The sequence below is a fragment of the Lacerta agilis genome, chromosome 17 (genome assembly GCF_009819535.1).
Source record: "Lacerta agilis isolate rLacAgi1 chromosome 17, rLacAgi1.pri, whole genome shotgun sequence".
Classification (NCBI taxonomy): domain Eukaryota; kingdom Metazoa; phylum Chordata; class Lepidosauria; order Squamata; family Lacertidae; genus Lacerta; species Lacerta agilis.
The window spans coordinates 39,930-65,564 of record NC_046328.1 but is presented as its reverse complement, the minus strand read 5'-3'; the positions used below and the strand labels follow the sequence as shown (position 1 = coordinate 65,564).

General features: G+C 47.1%; 1 protein-coding gene across 1 annotated transcript in view; it reads right to left on the bottom strand.

Annotated features, from left to right (window-relative positions):
* The window catches only part of MYO18B (myosin XVIIIB), a 235,905-nt gene that overhangs the window by 174,615 nt on the left and 35,655 nt on the right, over positions 1 to 25,635 (bottom strand). Inside the window, exon 11 of the mRNA XM_033174542.1 lies at positions 12,469 to 12,613. Within this exon, the coding sequence (XP_033030433.1) occupies positions 12,469 to 12,613 (145 nt within the window). The remainder of the gene's footprint in view (positions 1 to 12,468; positions 12,614 to 25,635) is intronic.

The following is a 25,635-nucleotide window of genomic DNA, read 5'->3' as shown; positions in this document are numbered from 1 at the left end:
AGCACATCCTTCCATCACTAGTAATGATGCAGATTTTAAAAATCCATAATCATTGAAATGGAAATGGAAAACATCTCAGCATGGTAAAGGAGCCTGAGCCCAGGAGACCAGGGTGCCTGCTCAGGCTGCCTTCTAAGTGCCAGCCATGGATGCTCAACCACAAGTCACTGCCACCACCCAACTCTCCCTTCTTAGGGTCCTTTCAACTGAGCAGTGACAGGACAGTTGTTCACAGAGAGGGCTGTCCCTCCTCACAGTCCTCACATCATTGTGAACCCACTCAAAAAGAACCCACCAACACAGTGGCAGAGCAAGCTGATCGGGTGCCTGGGGAGGCGTGCATGTGCTGTGCCCAGGGGCAGGGCCAGCACGCTCCACAGGGCTTCCTTAGAGTCTGCCTGCCTCATCCCCCTCAGCCGCCCTACAACTAAGGGGGAGGCAGCAGGCGGACCGTTTGCAGCGTAGAGCCTGCGGGCACCCAAGCCACCACATCACTCCCAGGAGAGATGCGTGGCTCGGGCGTGCTGCAAGCCCCGCAGTGAGTGCCGTCCGACATTTTGTCACCCCCCTCAGTGGTGACACCCAGGGCGGCCCACCCCTACTGCACCCCCTTTTCTCCGCTCCTGCACCAACAGACACCCCACAGCCATGGGGCTTTCCTAGACATGGAGGGGGTCACACTTGTCCCCCATTTACACAGTCTTCTAGATCCTTTTTGAAAGTTGAATAAATATGCACCAAATGACTATGCCAAGAAGAGTCCACAGTGTGATGCAGCAGCAAAAAAGGCTGTTATTCTAGGCTGCATCAACAGAAGTATAGTGTTCAGATCAAGGGAAGTAAGAGTATTGTTCTATTCTGCCTTGGTCAGACCTTGCGTGGAGTCCTGTGTCCAGTTCTATACCCACCAGCATTTTTCCGCAGAAAATCAGGACACATGTCAGCTGGCTCACTGGCTGACTGGTGCAGGAGCACAGCACCCAAACACACATGAACGTGAGTCACCTGGCCACCTCCCCTTCCGCAGCCCCCACCTGGCAGCTGCTCACTCTCTTCCCTCCTCATTCTCCTCCTTCACCCACACTACCATCACGACTGTGGAGGCAGCTTTGGCAGCAGCAGAGAAAAGCCAACAAGAGTGCCATGGTCAATCATCCATCACCTCTGCGCCAGTGGGGAAATGCCTCCTCTGCTAAGCACAAGTGCCAGCTGCAAGCGTCAGCTTATTCTCCTCCAGTGCTTGGCAGTGGCAGCACTGGAGGGAGGAAACAGGACATTCCTCGGTGAAATCAGAAGCCAGGGGTGCTTCTGCAATTCCGTGAATGTCCTGAGAAAATTGAAGCACTTGGCAGGTATGCAGTTCTGGGCACCACAATTTAAGAAAGATATTGACAAGCTGGAAAGGTGTGCAGAGGGACGTGACCAAGATGATCAAGGATCTGGAAACCAAGCCTTGTGAAGAATGGTTGAGAAAATTGGAGGTGTTTGGCCTGGAGGAGACTGAGGTGACATGATAGCGTTCTGCAAATATATGAAGGGCTGTCACACCGAAGAAGGAGAAAGCTTGTTTTCTATTGCTCTAAAGGAGAACTGCTCAGAGATTGGGGGGCACACAAGACGACAGGATCATGGCCTGTCCCTTGACCTTGGCCTGGTCAACAGAGGTGCATCTTCTGCCCGCTGCTGTGCTCCAGATTTCCACCCTTTCCTTCTCCAAGCACAACCATCTTCCTCCTTCAGCAACATGGGCTGGGTTTTCATTCTCCACTTTCAAAAGGAAATATTTGACCCAGGGCTGCCTTGCAGTGGCGGAGCTTCATGCTCCGGCACCAGGGGGTGGAGAGCAGGCGGGGCAGCGCTGGCGTGTGTCCTGGGGGCGTGGTGCGCTGCCGGGGGCAGTGCATTCCCCCGTCCCCTCTTTCTCCACCAGTGCTGCCTTGTCAGCCCCCCCCCCATCTCGTCTGGTGGTAACAGAAATAAGCTCTTCCTTCTCATCTCTCACAAACACTCTAACCTTGGTCACAGACCATGCTGGTCCCTACTGCCATTGGCATCGCAATGGGGGTGGGGGCGGTGCGCTCCCGGTGGCACGTCTCTGGGGGTGACAAGGCGGTGCTCCAAGCAGCCACCGCACTGCCGCATCCGCATGTAGAGGATCCTCCGTTCGCGGCTGCAGCCGCGAACAGAGGATCCCAGCCCTCCCAGCCTCCCTCCCTCCCTCCTCTGCTTTGCTGCTTTACAGCGAGCTAGGGAGGGGCATACAGGAGCCACGGCTCCCTTTCCCTCCCTCCCTAGTTTGCTGTAAAGCGGCAAAGTGGGAGCCACTTACGGCAAGCCAGGGCCTCCCTCCCACCCTGGCTCGCTGTAAGCAGCTCCTGCTTTGCCACTTTACAGCGAGCCAGGGAGGGAGGGAGGGAGGGGGGCAGACGGATGGGAGCCGTGGCTCCCAAGAGGGTGCAGCCAGTGCCCCGGCAAAGCAGCATGGGGGGTGTGACAAAAAAATTCCGCACAGGGTACGCCTCTGCCTACTGCTCATGCAGAATTGTCAGGTGGCTCCAGCTCTGGATGGGGAGGATTAATGTGACAGTTCTTTCTAGAAGAACACATCCACAGTGCACACACCTTGTTCTATTCTTGCCGCACCAAAATGAAAAACGGGGGTTTTCTGCTTCCCTAGCAGACACACTCCACAATCTTTTACCACTTTTGCAAACAGAAGCATTGAAAGGGAGGGGGCAGTTTTTGTCTGGACCCAACCCTGGGAACATGAAGAAGGACACTTTTGCCATCTCATTTAAAAAAGATTCAAATCTAAACAATAATCTTAGTGACAATTCTTTAAATCTTAACCAATTATTCTTATAACAGATCTATACGAAGTTCTTCTATTCTTTAACTGCTGCTAAAAACATAAAATTCAAAATATCCCTTTTCTTATTAAGTCATAAAATAAAACTTAATGTCTTAACCCTCCGATTTCAGATTACCATGACAATCCATTTATGTTCTGCACTTAACACACTTCACCCTATCCCCCCTCTGTCCAATGTCTTTCTCCATCTTGCACCGGAACCACTCCTCAAATTGTCCTCTTTTCTTGAGCATCCACAGAACCAGACCCAATCCCAAACCGACCTTGCATCGAACATCAGGGTACGCTGCTCATCTTCTTTCGGCTTCTCCCATTCAATGCTGCATTCTTCTTCTATTTGTAAATAACTTAATTTCTTGCCTTTCGCTCCCGAGCTCACACCTCGGGGGCTGGATATAACATTCCTTACCGTCCCCAGGCTGCCACCACCGACGGACGTTTCTTTTTCCGGGATTCGCCAAGCCATCTCTCTCTGTTTTTCAATCATGCCCTTCAGTTCTTTGCCAAGGCTCTCTTCCATAGTGTCGAATATCTGGAAGGTCTCCTCTGTGGGAAGTACATATTTCTTCATATCCCCACTCAAAACCTTCAATTTCTGATTAAGCAGTTCCAGTTTCAATATAATAATCCTTTCTTCATCAGTTAGTCCAGAGTTCAAAACAATTTCAAATACAAAGCCCAACATGGTGAGGACGGGCATAGGTATCAAATTTCAGTTTCTATTTCAATGTTATCCATTTTATAGCAGTAATTTTCCACTTCGGTTCAGAGTTTTCGCAGCCATTTTCTCTGAAACCGGGGCGCAAAGACCAAAACTTTCAAAAGGAATATTCTCCATTCTCTTCCTCCCCAAAGGGAGATCTATAAAGTCTCACTTGTAAAAAAATCTTAGCAATATAGCCATCCAGTAGCAACAGTATCTCAGACCGTTATTTTCTTGCCACCGAAGGGTTAAAGGCAGGCTTCCTTTCTTCAAAGCCTCCCGGATCGTTAAGTCTTTAAACTCAGCAGTTAATCCAATCAAGTGCTTACGACCTCCGGGCTTCTTTTCCTTTCATCTCTCAGGGAGAACGTCTTGCTCGTCAGGGCCAGTACTCGCCGCTTTTCCGCCCGGTTGGGGCATTTCCCCTAATGGCCCGGCTCCGCGCTCCCTTCACCCCCACTCCCCCTTTACAGGGGGAACGAGGGAAGGGTGCGTAGCCTAGCGGGCCCGCCGGGGAGCCCGAGGCGTGGGACGCTCTTCCCACGCCTCACCGGAGCCCCGCGTAGCGGTGGCGGGGCTCCAACCCCCGGGCTGGACTGGGTCGCCTCGCTGCTGAGGCAACCCAGCGACCGCCCATGATGGCGACCTCGCCGGAAGTCCGCAACCCGTCTATCTCAGCGTGGCACGGGGGTTGACCAATCAGTCCCCGGCACAGCGGTAAACTCCGATGCATTCTTTATTCCTTGAGCTGCCGCTGACACACAGCAGGTCAACCAATGAAAAGCCCCATCTGAGTTTACCTGAGCACAGTGCGGGGACTGATTGGCCAATGAAAAGCCACTGCAAGCAGGCAAACTCCTGTCCCTCCAACCTCCATACCACCCGCCATGCATCGCAAAGCCAAGCTGCAGCTGCTGCCATCGCACACCTTCCCCAGCAAGGTCTTCCAGAGCCATATTGCAGCTGCAGATCCCTGCAAAGAAACAAATCCAACAGGGGAACGAGAGAGGCAGCCTTCAATACTCCTCCTCCTCCCCTCAGGGGAACCTGCGGTAAGTGACCCAAATTTTCCACGATGCCCAAAATGCAAAAAGGTGTATTGAATAGTGAGAAGATCAATGTGAGCTGCTTTGCAAACCAGGGGTCTCACATATTCTTTGGTCACATGCTGAGCTCCGAATTTGTCAAGACACCTCATATTTAGAACATATTTTTCCTGTTTTTTGTGCACTACAAATACAGTATGTGCAGTGTGCATAGGAATTCGTTCATATTTTTTTTCAAAATATAGTCCGGACCGCCACAAGGTCTGAGGGACAGTGAACCGGCCCCCGGCTGAAAAAGGTTGAGGACCTCTGCTGTATACCAACTGCCCATTAGCAAGTGGGCCAAGTTCAAGGGGCTGGTTGGGGGGCTCTAAAACTCTAGGCACCTAGTCACTCACTGAAGGCCTCCTGCAGATACTGTCTTATTAAGCTGTCCGTTCTGCAAAATACAGGAGTAAGACCTTTAGTTTTGTGGCACCTGGCCTTTGGAATGCCCTTCCCTTGAATATTAATTTAGCTGTGATTCCTGCATTGCAGGGGGTTGGACTAGATGACTGTACAATTTTGTGATTCTATGACTGGAGAGGTGCCATCTCTTTTTGGCACCAGCTTCCTCTTCCAACAAGCCTTTTAAGATTAGATATTTCCTAGTCTGCATCTCTACTGGAATGATCTGTTTTTAAGAGGTTTTTATCATTTGATCACATGTTTGCTGCCTTGGGCAACTTTGGGATAGAATCATAGAATCATAGAATCCTAGAGTTGGAAGAGACCACAAGGGCCATCCAGTCCAACCCCCTGCCAAGCAGGAAACACCATCAAAGCATTCCTGACAGATGGCTGTCAAGCCTCCACTTAAAGACCTCCAAAGAAGGAGACTCCACCACACTCCTTGGCAGCAAATTCCACTGTCCAACAGCTCTTACTGTCAGGAAGTTCTTCCTAATGTTTAGGTGGAATCTTCTTTCTTGTAGTTTGAATCCACTGCCCCGTGTCCGCTTATCTGGAGCAGCAGAAAACAACCTTTCACCCTCCTCTATATGACATCCTTTTATATTTCTGTTTTTTTTATAAGAATTTATTGACATTTTTCTTATTACAACAAAAACCCACACCCACACCAACATTAATAAAAATACAAATCACTTACTCACTAAAACAAACACAAACATTGCCAAGTTTTCTCCTTCTTCCTTAAGCTTCTTCTCAGAAAAAAAAAATTTCTATTTCCATATCTTGACACGACTTCCCCTGCCTTTTCACCATTGGTTTTACACCTAATCTATTTTTCTTAACCCCTTCTTTTAAAGATTAAACATACTTTTATATATAAAATACAAAAATCATCTTACTTAACATGATCTACTATTCATCTTAAACTAGTCTTCTTAATAATACCCCCATATGATCATATCTCATCCTAAATCCTCATCTATTATTCTTATCTTATTCTTAAACATTACTTATTCTTCTGTCCTGCAATCTGTTGCTAATCACATAAAACTTCAGATATCTCATTTAGAAAACAAAAAATCTAATCAAACTGTCGATCTTCACATTCCAATTTCAGATTACCATATCCAACCGTTTTCAATTTAATTTATTACTTCACCCCACACCCCTTCTGTCCATTGTTTTTCTCCTAGTAGTGCCAGAGCCAAATTTCCAATTGTCTATTCTTCCCAAAAAGTCACAGAGGCAGGCACAGTTCAGAGCGCTCCTTGCAACGAGCTCCAGAGTATCCATCTCACGATCTCCCGGCTGTTCCATTCCTCCAGACCATTCTTCTTGAAAATAGCTCAATTCTTTGTCCCATGCCCTCGAGCTCCCACCTCGGGGGCTGGATATAACAGAACTTATTACCGTCTTGGGGCTGCCACCCCCAAAGACGGAGTCTTTTTTCTTTTGGAGCAGCCCTGTCTTTTCTTTCCATCTTCCTACCCACCCTCTCAGCTCGCAGCAGACGCGTTCTTCCAAAGTATCAAAATATTCAGAAGCCTCCTCTGCGGGAAATTCATTTCTTATCAGGCCCCCACACAAGGCTTTTACTTTCCAGTAGAGAATCTCCAACCTCAGTTCCAGGAGTCTTTGTTCGTCCGTCAAAGTGGAATTCAAAACAAGCCTCCAAACAAAGCCCAACACGGTAGAAGGAGGGGTAGGAGTGAGTGTCATATTGCAATTCCTGTCTTTATGTCCGGTTAGAACTTTTCGTCGCCATTTTCCATGAAATCAGTATGCAAAGACCGAGACTTTCAAACCGAGATATCTTTCACACCTTTACTCCCCGAAGGGAAATTGTAACAGTCTCACTCTCCACAATTCCGATACTTTATATCCATTTAGTAGCAACAGTCATTCAAGCTGGTTAGCTTCTTCCGACCAAAGGGGAAAGGGCAGGCTGCCTTTCTTCTTCCCCCGGATCGTTCCATACAGTAAAATATTTAGTCCAATCTCGTACTTACGACCTCCGGGTTCTTCAGGACCTAACATCACAGGTAGAACTTCAACGCTCATCTCGGGATTTGTCGCCGCATTTACATCCCGGTTGGGGCATGTCCCCTATGGCCCGGCTCCGTAGTCCCTTCACCCCCACCCCCCCTTTACAGGGGGAGCGGGGGAAGGGTTCGGAGCACAACGGGCACCGCCGGGGAGCCCAGGGCGCGGGACGCTCTTCCCGCGCCCCAACCGGAGCCCCGCTTTGCGGTTGCGGGGCTCCTAACCCCCGGGATGGATCGGGCGCTTCGCAGCCGAAGCAGCCCCGACCACCCGCTATGGCGTCGCCAGCCGGAAGTCCATCCTTTTATATTTTTGAACATGGCTATCATATCACCCCTTAACCTTCTCTTCTCCAGGCTAAACATACCCAGCTCCCTAAGTCATTCCTCATAAGGCATTGTTTCCAGGCCTTTGACCATTTTGGTTGCCCTCTTCTGGACACCTTCCAGCTTGTCAGTATCCTTCTTGAACTGTGGTGCCCAGAACTGAACACAGTATTCCAGGTGAGGTCTGACCAAAGCAGAATATAGTGGTACTATTTTTGCCCAAGTGTAGTACTTTACATTTCTCCCTGTTAAAATTCATCTTGTTTGCTTTGGCCCAGTTCTCTAATCTGTTAAGGTCATTTTGAAGTGTGATCCTATCCTCTGGGGCAGGCATAGGCAACCTTTGGCTCTCCAGATGTTTTGGCCTACAACTCCCATGATCCCTAGCTAACAGGACCAGTGGTCAGGGATGATGGGAATTGTAGTCTGAAACATCTGGAGAGCCGAAGGTTGCCTATGCCTGCTCTGGGGTATTAACCACCCCTCCCAATTTGGTGTCATCTGCAAACTTGATTAGGATGCCCTCAAGCCCATCATCCAAGTCATTGATAAAGATCTTGAATAAGACTGGGCCCAAGACACCCCACTAGCCACTTCTCTCCAGGATGAAGAGGAGCCGTTAATGAGTACCCTTTGGGTTCCGTCAGTCAGCCAGTTACAAATCCACTGAATGGTAGCATTGTCTAGCCCGCATTTTACCAGCTTCTTTACAAGAATATCATAGGGCACCTTGTCGAAGGCCTTGCTGAAATCAAGATAGGCTACATCCACAGCGTTCCCTTCATAGAAGAAGAAGAAGAAGAAGAGTTTGGATTTGATATCCCGCTTTATCACTACCCGAAGGAGTCTCAAAGCGGCTAACATTCTCCTTTCCCTTCCTCCCCCACAACAAACACTCTGTGAGGTGAGTGGGGCTGAGAGACTTCAGAGAAGTGTGACTAGCCCAAGGTCACCCAGCAGCTGCATGTGGAGGAGTGGAGACGCGAACCCGGTTCCCCAGATAACGAGTCTACCGCTCTTAACCACTACACCACACTGGCTCTATTCTTCTAGAATAGAAGTTTAATAAACAAACAAACAAACAAACACATTAATAAAAGAAAGTCCCTGACAAGAACACCACTGACTGCAGGAAGAGCAGAGGACTGGAGTTATAGGAACTACCTGTACTTCATCTTTCTCTCTCTCAGTCCACTTCTCTTCTACTTTGATCCATTTTTAAATCTGTGAGTCCTTTGATTCCCTTTCTCTTGCCATATGGCAACAGAATCGATTTTTTTGAGCAAAGGGTGAGCTGCTGAAAGGAGAAGAGAGACAGGAGCTATTTATTTTTCCACTCCCAAACCCCTGAAAAATGTCAGATTTTGTGCAGACATGTGGATGCCCTGTAAAGTGATTGAATGAAGCAGGATGTGCCTCACTCAATAGCTGGTCTTGAAGCAGCCTGGTATTCAGTTCTTCGAAACAGGCCAGGATTCTGCCTAGCCCAGATGTCATGGAGACCTCCTGTTTGAAAGAGGCAGGAAACCCCACAGAGAACAAATGAGGACCTGGAAGAACCTTCAGAAGCCCCACAAGGCAGCCTGAACTGCCTTGGCTGTTCTTACCACCACCGATAACCGCCCTGACCAGATTCTGAGCCCTCTCTTGATCCCTGATGCTCCTTCTCCAGACCTCAGGAGATGGCAGTGGACCCTGATGGGAAGCTCAGAGCTGCAACATAGGTACCGGTACTTGCTTGGCTGCTAGAAGGCACCATCACAAGGCATCTTGTGGGGAGCAAGGGTCTACTCAGCTCCTGTGCCCACAGCATACACTTAAAGCACTATGACACCACTTCAGGCAGCCAGGGCTTCCTGGGAGCTGTACTTTGTTACGGATGCTGAGAGCTGTCAGGAGCATCGTATTCCCCTCACAGAGCTTCATTATTTTCTGTTGCCTGCAATATGATGGAGACATAAACTAGGAAGTATCTGGCCTAGTCAAGCTACTTTCGCGAGAATACAACTTTTCCTGATGTGACCTTGCTGGAAAAGATTATTTAGAAGCTAATTTCTAGAGATGAACTCACCTACATATGTCTAAAACTTCCTCCCCTCCCCTTCCAGAGCTACAATTCCCAGAGTAGCTGTCAGGGATTACCCAGCTCCTCACGAGGAGAGGGCGAGGGAAGGTCCTACTCGGGAGGAGAGCCAGGGCAAAGATATTCCTTGTGGGGAGCGAGGGGAGAGAGATCCTCCTCTCGAGGAGGAGGGGGACAGGGGGGCTACTCGAGAGGAAGGGCTGGTTGGCGGTCCTGCTCAGGAGAAAAGCAGGGAAAGAAGTCCTCCTTGGGAGGAGGACTGGAAGAGCACCTCTAAGCGAGAAGAGGGCTCTCTACGTTACAGGGAACCCCAGCCGCTTCTGTAGACGGACTCCTCCTCCTCCTCTAGCCTTTCGCCTGAGCTCTCTCCAAGGGAGGGGGAGCTCCAGAGGCTTGGAGACTTTGGGCAAAGACCCAGCACCGCCAGCCATAGAGGAGTTGAGGGAGAACTGCCGCTTCCGGGGCCAGCACAGCATGGGGGGGGTCAGGAGGCACCACAGACGTCATTTTAGGGTGCCAAGACTTTGGTGTTGGGCGGGAAACCGGAGGGGGCACTTCCGGATTCTGCAAGTGACTGAGCGGTCATGTTTTGAACTAGCTCTACACTGTAAATAGTAATGCACAATAAATAGTCTTAGCTACTGAAGGCTCTGTTGTTACTCATGAGCAACACTTGGGAAGATCCTGACAGTAGCTATACAATCAATCCCTCTTCCCAGGAAACTCTGAGAATTGTAGCTTTGGGAGGGGTATAGGGGGCTCCTGGCAATGCTCAGCACCCTTAACAGACTACAGCTCCCATAATCCTTTGGGGAAAACATGACTGTTTAAAGAGGTATCATAGGGCTTTAAAGATATGACTTGAATGTGGCCTAAGCGTTGGCCATGGACAGAATAGGCAGGTTGCATTCAACTGATGGCCACTGATAAGACCCTTTCCTTTTGCTGTAAAAAGCTGTGTGCAATGATGGCCCTGGAGAAGCAGCAGCAGCAGAAGCAGAAGCAGCAGAAGCAGCAGAAACCACCTTGGTAACAACCCATGAACTTTAGTGGTAATTTCACTATTGGAAACCAAGCTCCAACTATTCAAAGATGCAAGGGAAATCTCCATGCAGTGTGTCACCATAATCACCAAATTATCATGTGACAATTGCAGCAATAAAAAGGAGGAACATGGGGATGCAACCACACTTTGCAATTCCCAAGTACTGCTATCGAAAGGGGGGGATGTGGCCTTAGACAGTGTATCAAAGGCTTGATTCCAAAATTGAACCCAGAGCCACACAAAAATTCCTGGATATTTCATACTATCTTCAGGAAGCTCTGATATTAAGCATTTGGCAGGTGAAGGACATCCTCCTAAGCAGTGAACTTTCCTAATTTTAAAATAATTATAGCTGATTAATGTTGCTGTGAGGTGTATATAAATGCCCCCCCAGCTGATTTCGCAACACCACAATCCCAAAATGCTTAGAATCCAAAGTACATAAATCACCAGGAGCTGTCTTTAGGTTAGAGCACATCTTAAAATAATTTATGAAGAGCACCACCGTTTCCCTCCTTAATGCCCTCCCCACTCTCACTTTCTCTGCATTTAAATAAAGTCTTCGCAAGCAGGAGTTCCACTGAAGATACTTCTTGCTATAATTCAGACGCAGCAACACCAAATCATAATCAGAAGAAAATAAAATACAATTGCAAGGCCAGGCAGAGATGATGGCACCTGGGAAACAGATGGGTAGGAGGTAAGAGAGGAGCCAGCAGTATCAGACTCAACTCTATTCATTACCATAATAAAATGGTAATGAAGGCTGAGGGTGCAAATTCAAAATGGAGCCGGATGGATAAACAAGTGCATAGGCAGCACACGTCTCTGCCTCTGGAACAGAAGCATTGGTTGTAGCCATCTCTGATAATACACTTTCATGATCCTCGTATGATTTTGCTATCCTCTTGGACTACTTAGACTACTGTTGTGCTGAATATTTAGCCCACATTTTAATTTTAAGGGAGCCAAGGTGTGGCTGTGAGAGTCCCTTCTCTCATTCTAAGATCATCACCCCAGGGATTTTCATTCTGCAGCTTTCCTAGGCACCCACTCTTCAAAGCCCAGGGAAAGGCACAATAAGGGAACTCCTCCTATGAGGCATATTCAGATCAGGAAGTGTGAGCAGCCCAGGAGGCTGAGGGGTGTTAAGGAAATCATAGCATTGTAAAGTTGGAAGGGTCTCCCCAAGGGTCATCTAGTCCAACCCACAGTAATGCAGGAATCTCAACTGAAGTATCCATGACAGATGGCCATCCAACCTCTGTTTAAAAACCTCCAAGGAGTCCGTTCCACTGTTAAATGGCTCTTATCTTCAGAACGTTCTTCCCAGTTTAATCAGAATCTCCTCTTTTGTTATTTGAATCTGTTGGTTCGGGTACTACACTCTGGAGCAGCAAAAAACAGGCTTGTTTCCATGGGGCAGCCCTCTACAATTCTATGGTTCTATATAAGATAGCAAGTGGTTTAACATATTGCCAACTCTGCAGTGGGTGGCACACTCTGCTTGCTGGCTCAGACAACACATTTTGGAGGGTCTTGCACTTTCTCTGGCATTCTCCCACTCCAGGGATCTCCAAGAGCAGGCCTTGTGCAAGACCAGCATGATATGAAAACAGCAGCCCCTCAAGCAGAGAGGCTGAACTGAGATCCAATTACTTTCTGTAATGCTCCTAGAAGGACAGGTTAAAAGGGGGCAGGGAATTCAGACAAATGAGCCCAGGCAGATGGCTTGCTTTTCTGAAATGCTGCACCATGCAGCGTGCAAAACAGAGATGAGAGACAGGGACATCTCCATCATCTCCTTTCTCAGGCTGCAGCAGATGGATCCAGCACAGCAGTCTCCTTGTAAAACCACCCAGCCCAAAATGCCACCTTTGCCAGCAGTTGGTCTTACCTTTGCAAGCCCCTGCAGCACCCAGGTGGTAGATGGCGGCCAAGACTCGCCAGATGGCCTTCTGCTCCTCCACCACAATTCCCAGGATCTCCATGGCAGCCTGGAGCTGAGCAAATGCAGCTGAGGCCTTCTGCTTCTCTTCAGCCTGCAAGGAGGGAAAGGAACAGCCATGTCTATAGCACGAGGGCATGGGTTGGGACCAGGGATACCAAGGTGCCTTTGGAAAGAATGGCAGCATACAAATCACCCTTAAAAAGAACCCCACAGGGCAAGAACCTCTCCAAAATACATCCCATACCTTGATTATTCTTAAACCAGCATGTGAACATAAGAAACTAAGAAAAACCTAATTCAGGATCCTGCTCCCACAGTGGCCAAGTGAATGCCCCAAAGGGAAACCCATAAGCAGGACCCAAGCTCAAGAGCCCTCTCCTCCCCTCCTGCAGCTTCCAGCCCCAGGTTGGTGAAGGTTCTGGTAGAAGGAACCCCCAAGCTACAGAATTGAATGCAATGCAGAACTGGCGGCAAGGAAGGAAGGCAAGCTGGCTTCGGAAGGAGGCTCAGCTGGAGGAGGAGGAGGAGGAGGAGGAGCAGCAGCAGCAGCAGCTCAGGCTTGCAGGACACTGGTGGCGGCAGGGGCGGCTGCTGCTGCTGCTGCTGCTGTGTCTGAGGCTGCAGAGAAAGGCTTTCCTTTTTCTGCCTGCTGATCTCCAGGATACCTCGTGATACCATGCACCAGGCTCATTCCTGGCTGAGTGGGAAAGAGTCACTCTGAGCATGAGCAAAGCACTTCTCTTTTCCAGCAGCCAGGCTTTCCGGCTCTTTCATTTCTCTTTTTAAAAACTAGTACGAACCCATTGTATCGTCAAGGCTGAGGGGATTTATTCCCCCTCCAAAAAATATTTCTAGCTATTTGAGATAGGGTTCAGCCCTGAAACCTGAGGAATTATAATTATTAGAGAATTAATTTCTTTGTACAGGTATTTATTTTCCTCCAAAGAATAAACTTCCAGCTTTTTACTGGATCCTGTCTAGGGCTTTGGTTTTTTGCCAGGAGCACAGGGGTGTACAGCCTGGATCCCCATGAAAACCATGTAATTATGGATAATAAAGCATGAATTTTTTTTAAAAAAGGTGTCCCCGGATTCATTGAAAAAAATCTGGTAACCATAATGAGTGTGATCAACAGACAGAATTCAGTATGGCTGGGCTAAGCAGTTGGGAGGAGGTGAAATTCCTTATTCCTCCTCCCAATAAAAATATTACAAGTGGCAAGACTATTTGGGGAGGCAAAATATTCTCATAACTAGATATGCTAGCTTTGTGTTCTCCTGGGCGGAGCAACCATGGCTCTACTGCACATGGTTGTGTGGAGGCAAATATGACCCATCCAAGGCACCTACAATATATGGGTGTCCTCTTTTTTGCCTTATCCACTTTCCTGAAGAGAGGCTTTACAAAGACGGAGCCATTAAGATTCCAAACAGAAAACTAAAATAAAGGAACCAGTGAGCTAAAAGCTGACATCATTCATACAAGGGAAAAGGTTTGTGCATTTTAAAAAAATAAATCATTTTTATTAAAATTTCCAAATTAACAATTCAATCAAATCATATTAAATATACCAAATTATACATATGCAAATCATATAATCCAAATATTCTGCCAAATTATAATTTTTTTTGGGGGGGGTACTCCCCACGCTTCAAGTTTTGGAAGGCTCATCATCATCTCAATTCCACTGCATGTCATGTTCTTTCCGATGTTCTCCAGTTCTATCTGTTGTTATCCTTCATTCTTTCACAGCCTCTGAGTTGTTCCCACAAGCGATTTAAAATGAATAATATGTTTCTGTGTGGATTTTATATCAGTCTGATTCTCTTCCATCTCCTCACAACCGGTATTTCTGTCGAGTCAGTCCAAAAGTCCTTTCGTTATTTGCAGTCGCCATCTTATCCAATTCCGATAACATCAAAACTAAACATCCTGCTCATTATTTTTCCTGGGTTGGTACCTCAGATCTTAGCCTTTCCAGGGGAGGTTTAATCACATTAAAAAAGAGAGAAAATATAATCACATATATCCCTCCCCCTATGACTTTGGTGCGGTTTCAACTTTCAATATGGCAGATTTCCAATTTTAACTGCAACACTCCAGGAAGCCATCCAAAATTTATAACAGTTAATGAGATCTTTAATGATATCAACAAATTGAAGAATCTTTTATCTTCTTCCAAGCCATTCACAAATCCAACATCTTAGTTATATAACGTTTTTATTTCCACACAGTTTATAACTCTTAAAACCATATTATATCCATAGTTTTCCAAATTTCCATTCTCGCTTGCTATACGTAGTAAGGCAGTTTTTCTGGGGGTTTTTGCCAATAAAATAATGAATCAAAGTACAATAGAAAAAAGTAAAAGCTCACCCCCCTTTTCATTTCTGCTGTCCGATGTTATGCTTTCTCCGTCCTTTTTTTAGCTCCTCAGTGGCTGATTTATTTAGCAGATTAAAATCTCCTTCCTCACTTGAAGCGTGTCCAAAACTTAACTCCAATTTTTTATCTTAAGTAATGGAACTTGAGTCGCTCATAAGATACAGCATCGGGGAGGTCCGAACTCTCTCAGGGGCTTTCCATCCAGTGCCCCCCACCTCCTCCTTCTTTCCGAATTTGGAGATCTTGAAGCTTTCAAAGGGGAGTGTGTTTGGCTCAAAGCAACTTTCTGAGACATTACAGCTGGAACAGACAGAAGGGCTGAGCATCCACTCCTCAAAACTGAGGATGGCGCCCGGCCGCTTTGGTGACTCTAGATAACCTCGGGCCAATCGCACACCCCCGTGGTGGCGGCGGCACATTCGAATGTCTGCCCTATCAACTTTCAATGGTACTTTCTGTGTCTACCATGGTGACCACGGGAAATCAAGGTTCGATTCCAGAGAGGGAGCCTGAGAAATGGCTACCACATCCAAGGTAGGCAACAGGCACGCAAATTACCCACTCACGACGTGGGCAGGTAGTAACAAAAAATAACAATACAAGACTCTTTTGAGGCCCTGTAATTGGAATGAGTACACTTTAAATCCTTTAACGAGGATCCATTGGAGGGCAAGTCTGGTAATTCCAGCTCCAATAGCGTATCTTAAAGTTGCTGCAGTTAAAAAGCTCATAGTTGGATCTTGGGGTCGAGGTGCCGATCCACCGCGAGGTGAGCTACCACCTGTCCCAGTCCCTGCCTCTCGGCGCTCCCTCGATGCTCTTAACTGAGTGTCCCGGGGGTCCTAAGCATTTACTTTGAAAAAATTAGTGTTCAAAGCTCCCCCCTCCGAGGCAAATATGGCTACAACATATGCTTGGGATAAAATGAAAGAACTTAATGAATCTGAATTGGGCTCTCCATATAAAGTGCTGTGTATGGGTGCGCCTGCTTGCAATTTTATTAACCCACTCTCTTCAAATGTGAGCAAGCTGAATACATCCATAGATATCATCGAACCAGCAACAGAACCAGCTGAATCAGTCCAACAATTGAGTCCTCACCCGTATCAGAAAAAAAGACTGAATAATATACCAGTGCCTATGCAAAGAACTCTCTGCATGCAACTAGATCAGCAAATAGACTCCAGGTCCAATCACCAAATGAGACACCAGCAGGCCTGAAGATGGGCTCAACAGAAGACCCATTGGGCCTCATAAATAAAATTACCTGCCCTACGAAGGGTAATCTGACTAAGGACATTACTAATATTGATTTAATTTCCTTGCCCTCGAGTAATTACTCTGTTTCTCAGTCTACCGGCCTTGAAAAGATGATTAGGCCTAGTCAAAAATCTACCTCTAGTGTAACAGGTGGCCTCCCCTTATACTCAACCCCCCCCCAAAAAAAATTAACTTGCTGGGTAGCGTAGCGGAACAGTCTTCCTTCCAAAGGAATATTGCTGAATTTTTTGGAAATGGAAATTCTTCAAACATGGACCCTCCTCCGCTTCCTCGTTGACCATTAAATACCCACCTGAGATACCCCCCAATGTCATTCCTCAGTTGGAATATTGCAGGGTGGAGGGGGAAGAAATCAGATCCTGAATTTTTAAAATTTATAAATCTATTCCAAACAATCCTTTTTCAGGAAACATGGGAGGAGGCGGCTCTGGAGATTAATGGTTATGAATTTATCTTACTCCCTGCCTGCTCCTCGATTAAGGGTGGTAGAGCTAGAGGAGGCTTGACTATAGCTTCATCACTTAAATTACAAGCAAAACTTACCCCCGTAAAATCTTCACCCCCTTATGCGATCTCAGGTTTGATTTCGAGCAGTAAATTTGAGTTAATAATTACAAATGTTTACCTCCCTCCGGGAGGACAAGTAGCAGATCTCCACTTTAGATGGGAAATACTGGAAGATCATCTCACCTTCTGTTACACTAAATATCCAAATATCCCCTCTGTTGTAGGAGGTGATTTTAATGCACGTACTGCGGCAAATTGGGAATCACTTAGCAAGGCCAAATGGTGGGTTACACGTGACCATCAGATCACCGATTTTTCACCATATACCCAAAGACAATCGAAGGATACTAGGGTGAGTGAGGCTGGAACCCTCCTCTATCAATTGATTTTACATTTAAACTTAATAATCATAAACGGGAATTGCCCACCGGATGTTCCAGGCGAATTTACCCATTTGAGCTCACTGACAGACAGTGTTCTTGACTATTTTATTGTTTCCAAACATTTATTCCCCAATTTTTCGTATTTCAAAATAGAAAATGTTCAGCTAAGTGATCACCTTCCTCTGGTTGCCAAAATGTCTATAGACTGGCAATCGTTAAAGGGAAGGCACACTATACATATCGGAATAAACACGGCAACACGAGTTAAAGGAACAAAATGGTCTGCAATGCAGGCTCAAAAATATACTGAATTTTTTCAACAAGAGATAGTTCAATCTTACACAGCTCCAGGCTTAGCCTCAAATGGGCATGTCCAAATTATTAATTTATTTTCCACCCTTACGGATGACCTTAAGTCTTTCTTTACTGTTCCTGCTCATCAGGTCAATCGGGCCCATTTTAGGACAGGAGCACTTTGGTTTAACTCCCGTTGCAAACAAGCCAGACAACATCTTAGTGTTATTTATAATGAATATAAGTCTTCTGGGGCGTTACCTAAAGAATACCAACAAGCAAAAATAGCTTATAAGCAAGTGCAAAAAATGGCCAAGCAGGAATGGCAAACTAACCGCTGGCAAGCACTTATAGCTGCCTCTATTTCTCGGAATACTCGACAATTCTGGCTTCTGATTAACAGTAAATTTAAAAGATATCCCTTAACCGTTATTTCTGCCCCTGTTTGGGAATCCTTTTTAAACAAATATTATGCGTCATCAGAATCTAATTCTAACACTCTAGAGGCCCCAACTGACCACCTGCCTATTTGGCCTTCCACCGACCCAGATGAAATCCTAGAACTTATAGCCAAACTTAAGATTGGCAAAGCCCCCGGACCTGACTTAGTTCCGGCGGAAGCTATAAAATTCCACGCTGTTTGGTGGGCAAAAATTCTTGCCATTATGTTCGATGCTATAAATGCAACTGGGCAGGTGCCAAAAATATGGAAAGGAATGATCATTATCCCAATATATAAACAGGGCTCACCAGAGGATCCGGGGAACTATAGGAATATTAGTTTACTGTCAATAATCGGGAAAATATATGCCCGCTTCTTGTTAACTAAACTTACCCAATGGGCCGAGGTTAACAACCTGATTGGTCTTGAGCAGGCAGGATTTAGACCAAATCAGTCAACCACAGACCATGTTTTAGTTTTAAATCACCTAGCCCGGAAATACTCTGCCCCAGCAGAGGCCAACTCTGTGCGGCTTTTATTGATTATCAAAGGCTGCCTTTGATAGTATTCCCAGGAGATTACTTTGGGAAAAATTAGCCCGATGGGGAATTGATAGAAGGCTCCTGTGGTTGAGGAGTCCATCAAGGATGTATTTTAGCCCCTTTTCTGTCCCTGATGGAGTATCAAGAAACTATCCATGCTCCCCTGGGGGGTTAGCCTGCGGATGGGACGGCCGGTAATCCTGGAGTCCCGCTCGCACCGCGCCGTGAAAAAGGGTCCGCTGGCTGGAATCTGAAGGTTAAGCTTGTGAGTTCGTAGTGTTGATGCCTCGGAGGTTTCTGCAAGCGTCTGTGAGTTCCAAAAGGTTCCGGAAAAGAAAAAGAACTAACCTAAACGATGGCCAAAACTAAACGGCCAAATAAAAGGTTTTAAAGTAAAAACAAAAATGAAATGAATACAACGGAGACTGCAGTCTGGTGAAGAAGCCTACCGCTACCCTGCGTGGTTGGTTTAAGTTTCTCTTTCTATCCGTGCTTGCCACGCAACGATGTTCTTACTCGGCTTGCCTCGCGCTTTCTCCACACCACAAACAGGGAGCGGCCACTATTTATTAAAGGGTCAACCAACGTCATAACAAGCATAACAACCAATTACAGTTCTGTTACCGTGCTAAGTTTTGGCGGGAAGAAGACTAACGACCGTTACCTTATTTAAAGTTAGAGCCTTTTTTACCTGCGGAAGGATCCATGCAGTGAGCTGCCCGTCGGATCCCTTTTTTACCCTTCCTTCCAAGGCGGAAGGATATTACCAAGTAAACATAAACAAACATAAATAGCCAGGTGCAAGGGCACCTACAAAACATATTCCCACATATCCACTTTCTTTTTTGTTTTTTGAATTTTGTTTCGTTTTGTATCAAAAGAACGACATTACTTTGTCTTGTATCAAAAGAACAATATAAGGAAAATAAATATTCTTTCACAATTCAAATATACAGTATCCTGTAAAAATAATTACATACGTTCTGCATTTGCAACAGTATAAACATAATTTACACCTGAAAATACCTTAAGGACCAATAAAGGCCATAACATAAATGACTTGCATAATTAAATATACACATTTTGCATTTCTAGCATTGCAAATATACTCTGTACTCAAGAACCCCAGCAGGGATTGATGTGTAAATAAAAATTTCTTCATTAATACTGGAAGCCTTTTAGGTATAAACAACCTTTTTTCTAAGCATCTTTTCAAGAATAGAAGTCTAGGCATAAAACAACAGACAGTGACCTTTTTTTCAACTAGATAACCTTTTTTCATACCATGTTAAGGAGGATAAGCAATACCCATAAAATGGAATCAATGAATAACGATCAATTTCTAAAACTGATTAGTAATGTAAAGCTTAATCAATACGATTAATCATTGTAAATTTTTGCAAAACCGATTGGTAACATAAATCTTAATTAATACGATTAAGAGTGATACAAAAACATACAGATTCGTAACACAAATAACCTTAGTCAGGCTTAATTAATATGATTGACAGTAATATACAAACACTAGTGGTTTAAACCCGTTAAAATAACGGGCGCTAGAACATTTCTGACACAAAACCCAAGGTCCTGAAGTGCAGGGAGCAGGGCAAACCATGCGCTCCCTACACGGCGTTAAGATTCCTGAGGGAGAAATGACGGTGTGTTTCCTTTTATTGTTCCTGTCCTAAACATACTTACTGCACGAAGCATGGCTTGCTGCCTCCTCCTCCCCCCTCACTTTCCGCGCGCGCGATGCTCTCCACATGCCTGTCACTCGCCCAGAAATAACACGCTGCTGCAGACACCCACGGCCGACGCCAAGCTCGAGCTCAGCAGAACCCCGCCTTAATCCTGCCCCTCCGGTCTGGGCTGCCTGGCGGGCTAGGCCTGCACTTGCTGCTGAGGGAATGGAGTTAAGGGCTGGGAGCAGCCATGATGGTAGGTTCCTGCGGAGCTCCCACCGCTGTTGTGGTGAGGTCTTCTGGCCGGGGGAAGGGGCGGCCGAGGGAGAGCGGTGACAGGAGGGGGCTTTTTTCCCTGGAGTGGTGTGGGGCTGGGGGACGGTAGAACAGGTTTCCTTCTGGATGTGTGGGGCTCCCAGCCCCTTTCAGAGTGTGGGGCGGAGGAGGAGGAGAACCCTCACCCGGTTCTCCTCCTCCTTCTGCCCAGCAGCGAGAGTGGCAGCGTGGCCTCCCTTCTCGGCCTCCCTTCAGCGTTCCATTTCAACCGCCGCTTCAACTGCCGCCGCTGCTCCCGGCTCGATCTCTCTGCTCCAATCCCTGTGTCCGTGGGGCACATGCTCAGTAGGGCAAACCCAGAGACACAGGGACTGGATGCAGAGACACTTGCGTTTTATATATATAGATAATCTTCCTCCTACCCCTCCCCCATTTCAAAAAAAATATCTTTGTTTCTTCCTGAAAAAAGGAAGGAAATCCAAGACCTGTACGGTGACACCTGGAAGGGAATGAAAAAAGAGCACGTAGTGCCTGCAAATAAATAAATGCAAGGATGAAGCATACAATGATACATGCAAAACAATAAAATGCATGGAAGTAGGTGAGGTAGAAGGCATCTGCTTCCTAGATGCGCAGGAGACACCTAGGGAAAGTAAAAGTTGAAGCATGTAAAGTTTAATAAACAATAGGGAGCCGAACAAACAAAAGTTCAGCCGGGATCTTTGACTCTTCATGGCTGGACGCAGACCATGGACAACCGCTTCGACAAGCAGCTACCAATCAAAGCTATTCAGCCTGGATCCCGGACTCTCCATGGCCGGACGCACCGCGCAGGAACCCAGACGGCCTTCTCGTCCAACGCCACCGCAGCGTAGCCACGACCCCACATGATGAGCGGAACCGGACCACGCCATTCAACGTCTGGCAGACGACGATAGGACACCAAGGGTCGAGGAAGCTGTTCCTCCTTCCTGAAGTACAGATCGACCGGAGAGTGCGGCTTGTTGTGCGGAAACAGAAGAAAATTCAGAGCAAACAAAACTTTAGCAACTGCGAGGGGGATCTCGGAAACTGGAATGCGACGTCCCGCAGTTTGCTTCTGCAGCAAGGTTTTAAATGTGAGATGTGATCTCTCAATCAGTGCTTGACCCGTGGAGTTGAAGGGAATCCCGTGCAACAAGAAGATATTCCACTGGAGAAAAAAGTCGTTGAATGCTTGAGAAGTATACGCTGGGCCATTGTCGGTTTTAATGGCCTGAGGCTTTCCCATAACAGAAAAGGTTCTAATGCAGTGTTGAATCATGTGTCTTGAAGTTTCTCCTTTCAAGGGCATAGCCCAAATGAATCCTGAAAATGTGTCAACTGAAACATGAAGCTTTGACATAGGCGACAGTGCAGGAACGTGCGTAACGTCCATCTGCCAAAGCTGGTTAGCTTCTGTACCACGTGGGTTAACTGCATCAAAGGGTAGGAAAATTGGAGACTTGGAACAAGGACAACATGAAATTATGTCCCTTGCCTGTGACATAGGAATTGAGAAGATTTTGTGAAGTACTTTTGCAGACTGATGGAATGCTTCATGGCTGGCGATTGGGTCATCAAATAAAGGAAAAGCAAATGTTCTGAGTGCAGCATCTGCCATTGCATTGCCCTTCACTAGGAATCCAGGCAGTCCTGAGTGCGAACGAAGATGCGCAATGAAGAAGGTAGCAATGCGCTTCTGAAGCAGTGCTTGCAGCTGGGAAAAGAGATCGTAGAGGTTTTCATCCATCGATGGAGACAGATAGGCGATGGGGAGTGATGATAGCAAATGAAAAACATACTGAGAGTCCACAATAAGATTGAATGCTTCCTTCTCAAAAGTCTGGAATGCCAAAATTACTGCTGCTAATTCTGAACGTTGGGCTGAAAGCTGAGGATCTGTGAAGAGAGATTTCCATTCCCCTTCATCTTGCCAGGTGAGGACACCACAATTGGGAGAACCATCTGTGAATAGCGTTCTTGCAGTGATGATTGGCTGAAGCGATAGCATTGATGAGATGTGATAAGGAATGTGCCATAGCAAAGTAAATCTAACGTCCTTAGGATTAAACAAAAAGGAACCTGTGAAATCAGCAATTGCAACTTGAAAGCTTTCTGATTGTTGAATTAATGCTGACACTTGGTCTTGTGAAAAAGGAACATAAATTGAGATCAAGTCCTTTCCGCTGAGTTGAACAGCACGATTTCTACATTTGAGTAGAAAATCAGAAACTGCCTCCACGCTGGAATAAACATTTTTAGGAGGCGTATGTGAAAGATGCAGCCACTCAACGATTGCCACCTTTGTTGAAGTTTCTGGAACATAAAGTACTGCTGTTGGCAACCTTGGCGTTGAAAAAATGGCACAAGAAAGCGTGCAGTTTGCTGTAGGCACACGATTCACCGCAATGTGATGTAGCTTTTCATTCACACCCTGCAGGGCTTGACGCATTTCTGTAGTGCAGGGAATAACATCCGCAGGTGAGGTGTGTCCCACTAAAGCAGAAAATAATGGCGACAAATCAGAAGTAGAGACTGCTAATGAAGTACGAGCCCAATTTAAATGTCCCAGGAGTTGTTGTAGCTGGACTAAAGTAAATGATTCTGGGATTACAATGTCTGGAAGTTCAGGTAGGGCTGCTGTTTGTAGTAGTCTGTGACCCAAATAACGAAAAGGAGTGACACGCTGCACTTTCTCCGGAGCTATACAAAGTCCAAATGAATTGAGAATATCTGTCAGATGTTCAATATGCTGGTCTGTGACTTCTTTTCCATGAATAAGAATATCATCCATGTAGTGACATATCTGCAAACGTGGATATTGAAGTCTGAAAGGCTGAAGTGCTGTGTCAACAAAAATTTGACAGAGTGTTGGAGAGTTTACCATTCCCTGAGGCAAAACTTTCCATGAAAATCTTGATGTGGGCTTTCGTTGTTGAAGACTGGCAACGTAAAAGCAAACTTCTCACAATCTGCTGGAGCCAAAGGAAGTGTAAAAAAGCTTGAGGCATTGCCAGCCTTGATTCTTGGCACGGACAACACTTCTGCACCCATTCTTCGATGGCCTCATCCATTTTCGGCCACCACACATAGCTGCGAGCCAATGCCTTCATTCTTACAATTCCTGGATGACCCTCGTGCAGCACTTCCAACACTCGATGTCACAGCTTGGGGGGACCACAACCCGGCTCCCCCACAATAGACACCCTTTATGAGCCGACAGTTCATCTCGCCAGGACTCGTATGGACGGAATTCCTCTGTGACCTTGCCCTCCACACCCAGTCCAAAACACGCACCAAAGTGCGATCTTTGGCTGAAAAAGCAGCCACATCTGCAACACTAACGGGGTTGTGGCAGGTCTTCCAAGGACATAATGCCATAAGCTGGCGATGGATCCTCAGCTGGCTCTGGCAATGGCAACCGACTGAGGGCGTCTGCATGGCCCAGAGCCTTACCCACTCAATGCACCAGTTCGTACGTGCAGGCTGACAAAAACATGGCCCACCGCAACATGCGGGCCGACAAAATCTAGGGTGTTTGACGGTCTGGTGCAAACAACCCCAGCAGCAGCTTGTGGTCAGTCACGAGCTCGAACGGGTGCCATAGTCATGGAACTTTTTTACTCCTGTGACCAATGCCAGAGCCTCCTGGTCAATTTGAGCATAGGTCCTCTCAGCCAACGACAGAGTTCGAAAAAAATAAGCAATGGGAGCCTCCCGCCCATCCAGTAACCGGTGGCTCAGCACAGCTCCAATCCCGTAAGGAGATACGTCACAAGCCAACGACAAGAGCAGATCTTCACAGAAATGGGTAAGAACACCCGAGCATGTGGCTTACCACTGGCACCGGGTAGGCATTTTGCTGCAGCGCCTTATTCAGAGTGCACTTGTAATCCGCGCAGATCCGTACTGCGCCGTTTGCCTTCAAAGGGCACATGATTGGGGTCTCCCAGCGGGCATGCGAGACGGGCTCCAGCACCCCCTGCTCCACAAGCTTGTCAAACTCTTCATCAGTCCTCGGCTTCAATGCAAAGGGCACACAGCGCGGCTTCAGTCGGACAGGGCAAACAGCCGGGTCCAGATCAAAGGACACCGGCAGCCCTGTGTATCGTCCCAACTGTCCATCAAAAACAGCTATGAACTCCTGGCACAATGCATCAAAAGAAGACGGTGCCGACTCTATTCTGTGGGCCCCCTCCAGGCGGATGCCAAAGGCCTCAAACCAATCGTGCCCCAATATGTCTGGCCGCCGGCCCCCAGCAACCACAATTCGCAGTTTGCCTTTAAATTTTCTGTGCTGGAAGCAAAAATCCCCAACACCTAGGACAGTCACTGGATTCTGATTAAGTCTCTTAAAAGAAATCCAGGGGACGAAGACAATCATGGCCCGCTTGGGGGCAAAAACTGCAGAAAGTGGGCTCTGAAACAATAATGAACCCCGACCCAGAGTCCACTTCCAGTTCACAGGGCACCCCCTCTATGCGAACCACTTTCGTGATAATTGGTGGTGGCCGTACACTCTCACTTTGGGGCTGAATACAGGTCGAAGAACATTGACCCACCATCTCAGGCTCTGAGCCCCAGCAACCCAGTCTCTCTCTTGAATGATCTCCAGTCCCTCGATCTCTCTCCACTCTGTCTCGCAGCACTTGGTCTCCAGCCCAACAGACTCGGGCAATATGGCCCATCCTCTTACACTTCCAACACTGGGCGTCATTGAACCTGCAAAACCATTGCTCGTGTGCTTTTCCGCAACTCTCACAGCTCCTGGGGGGCGACCGGGCCAGCAGTTGGCAGTCATCTAGTTGTCGATTTCCTTGCTGCCGGCGGGAGGACTGAAACACCTTCAATGCTCCCCCTGTTACCTCGTCCGACGAGCCTTCCTCTGCGTCATCAGTCTCCACTGCATCTGTCCACCACGGAGCTCTCGAATGTGCGGTTTGCCCCCTCCCAGGAGATGACAAAGTCATAAGCTTCCTGGAAGGTCAAAGACTTCTTGGCAACCAATTCCCGCTGCAGCCTCTCATCACGCAGGCCTCTCACAAAATGGTCCCTCAGCATCTCCTCCAGATCGTGGAACTCACAATAGCAGGTGAGTTCCCTCAAGGTGGCCACAAATGATGATGCCGACTCTTCACTCTGCTGGCACCACTGGTAAAACATCTGCCGGCTGGCCAATTGTGAAGGCACCGGCTCAAAATGGCTGCCAAGCACCGCAGTCAATTCCTCAAAAGTCTTTGACTGAAGTGTGGCCGGGGAGATAAGGTTCTTAGCTAAATGTATCCATTGCTCATCAGCAC